The sequence below is a fragment of the Dioscorea cayenensis genome, unplaced genomic scaffold (genome assembly GCF_009730915.1).
Source record: "Dioscorea cayenensis subsp. rotundata cultivar TDr96_F1 unplaced genomic scaffold, TDr96_F1_v2_PseudoChromosome.rev07_lg8_w22 25.fasta BLBR01001895.1, whole genome shotgun sequence".
In the NCBI taxonomy this organism is placed as follows: Eukaryota; Viridiplantae; Streptophyta; class Magnoliopsida; order Dioscoreales; family Dioscoreaceae; genus Dioscorea; species Dioscorea cayenensis.
Window position 1 is genome coordinate 18097 of NW_024088286.1, and position 2711 is coordinate 20807.

The following is a 2711-nucleotide window of genomic DNA, read 5'->3' on the forward strand; positions in this document are numbered from 1 at the left end:
CAGCCACATATATATGAATTAATTAAAACTAATAGCAACATTAGAGATCTATCAAACTCCATACTTAATATTTGGCAATAATATATCTAAGAGTTCAAAAATTCATTCCATATATTTTTAAGTAATCAAATCAATGCATATCAATATCTATGTAAGATAGATAGATCAAGACAGTAATTAATTTCAATCCTCAAATCACAAAGTCATATTCATAGATATTACTTTCAAAATCTAGAGACCATATAACAAATTGGCAAACTTTCACTATCTTCAAATACCAACCATTTTTAATCTATTCACAACTAACCATACCAACTTTATCATTCAATGACTTAAATAACACTACTATACATTACTTGCCAAAAATAAAAAGAAAACATGATTAAATTTAAAATCTATACATTTAAAAGAAAAATATAAATAAATAAATAAATCCAAAGACAAGTTCATTGTCACACTATGCATATATCTGATATATAACAAATGACCATGACAACACAAACAACAAAGGAGATTTATTATCAAAAGATCAAGTCAATAAAGATCATTCACAATTAATATCACCAACTGTTTTTAACTTGTTTTTCCCCACCTTTTTCTCTATCAGACAAACACAACACTTGACAAATGCATGCATCGACATGCATGCTTAACATTAACCCATAAATAATAATATGAAAACCCTCTTATTTCCACAGAGAGAGAGAGAGAGAGAGATGATCTCATAAAGAAGAAGGGAAAGAAGAAGAAGAAGTAGAGAGGATAGAGTCATTGATAAGAATATTATTATTAGTTTGGGTTTGTTGAAGTGGTTCATGTTCATGATGTGGAGTAGTTGCATGAGTTGCATGGCCTTGAACACTAGTAGCAGTGTCCCAAAAAAGAAGACCAGGATAATGTTGTGAATCCATCCAATCACTAATAAGTTGCTGCTGATCTTGTTTTCCAAAACTATCCCTGCTGGTTTCATGACCTCCATGATCATCATCTCCACAACAATGGAGCACTCCCTCATCCATGCCCACCATTCCCATGTTCCCTAACCCATCAACCAAAGGTGGCAAATAGTTTGGGTCCATGTTAGTGTCTACGTTAATGTTCCATATGTTGTTAGTACTAGGACTTGCACTCCCATCTCCATTTATGCTTGGATCAAACATGAAGATAGGACATGTATGATGAGATGTTGCAAATATGTTCTCATGTGTCACTGATGACTTTGCTGCTGTTGTTGTTGTTGCAGTTGTTGTTGTGAGGAGAGAGTCAAGCTGGTCAATGGAGGTGTTATAACTCATTTGTACAAGATCCAAACCTGATGGAATTGTGCTCATTGTTGTTGAAGAAGATGATGTTGCTGTTGTTGCTGCTCCCGCTGTTGTTGTTGTTGTACTTAATGGTTTTCTGATCTTCTTCTTGATCCATGAGTTCCAGTAGTTCTTTATCTCATTATCTGTTCTTCCTGGCAAATGGCTTGCTATATGTGCCCATCTATATATCAAAACCATTAATAATTAATTAATGATATATTATCATGAGATTAACATTTATACTACTATTAATAATAATATTAATTTAGATTATATATATATATATATATATATATACCTATTGCCAACAAGAGCATGGAGGTTGATGATAAGCTTCTCTTCATCAGGAGTGAACCTGCCTCTCCTGATATCAGGTCTCAAGTAGTTAATCCATCTTAAACGGCAACTCTTCCCACATCTTTGAAGCCCTGCATTCATTCAAAAACAATGAATATGAACATGAACATGAATATATATATATAAGATAAATATAAGGTGATGATGATGAAGGTGAGGAATGAAGGACCAGCTTTCTCAGGGACTTCACTCCAGCAGCCATAGCCATGAGTGGTGACATAGCGAATGAGCTTTTCATCTTCTTCAGGTGACCAGAGACCTCTCTTAACCTTCTGTTGGTTGCAGCAAGAATGGTGACCCATGGCCTTAATTTCTTTAAGACTTGGTCGTAATTGCTATAAGTTATAATTATAGCACTGCCTGCTTAGCTGTTGCTTATTCCTTTCATCTTATATTCTTCTTTGCTTCCATTGTAACATTAATATCAAATATTAATCTTAATCTCATATTAATCTTTTCAGTATATATGTGGTTAATAAATTACCCGACAATGGCACCGGATGGAAGTTGTCATTATCTCTCCCTTAATACTTCTTATCTAACTTTAAAGCGACTCACCATCAGACATGACCACTTGTTCTTCTTTCTTGTTAGTTTGTCTCTCTCTCTCTCTCTCTTTCTCTAGTGTAAATTAATTAGTGTTATATATATATACACACACACACGTATGGAGTAGTTTGACTTATATTGGTAACGGCTTCAAAGTATCTACATCTCTTTCTATGTATAGATTAAATAATATATAATTATATTTTAGCTTCGGATGGAATCAACCTTGAGCTTTTTATCATCTTTTCTTTTATTTCAAGTTCCATGCATGTATATATATGTTGGGAAAATTTATTTATGTTTTTAAGTAGTTGTTTTATTAAATGTTAATCTTGAGCATTTTTATTATTAGAAATAAATTTATCCCTGTTTCTTGCTTTTGAAATTAAGTAATTTGTTTTATGAAATAAGTATTATAAAAAAATGTAGGTATACTATTTTTTTCTTAAATGTTTTTTTATAAAATACATACTCTAGAGGAAAACAAAAAGTTGAACT

General features: G+C 32.2%; 1 protein-coding gene across 1 annotated transcript; it reads right to left on the bottom strand.

Moving 5' to 3' along the window:
- Positions 1 to 514: 514 nt before the first annotated feature.
- On the bottom strand, positions 515 to 2088 carry LOC120257132 (myb-related protein 330-like). Its single transcript, XM_039264730.1, has 3 exons — positions 1834 to 2088; positions 1606 to 1735; positions 515 to 1488 (listed from the first exon to the last, which is right to left on the bottom strand). Exons 1-3 carry the CDS (start codon positions 1964 to 1966, stop codon positions 723 to 725), a joined length of 1029 nt encoding a protein of 342 aa, XP_039120664.1. The 5' UTR covers positions 1967 to 2088; the 3' UTR covers positions 515 to 722.
- Between the last annotated feature and the right edge of the window lie 623 nt (positions 2089 to 2711).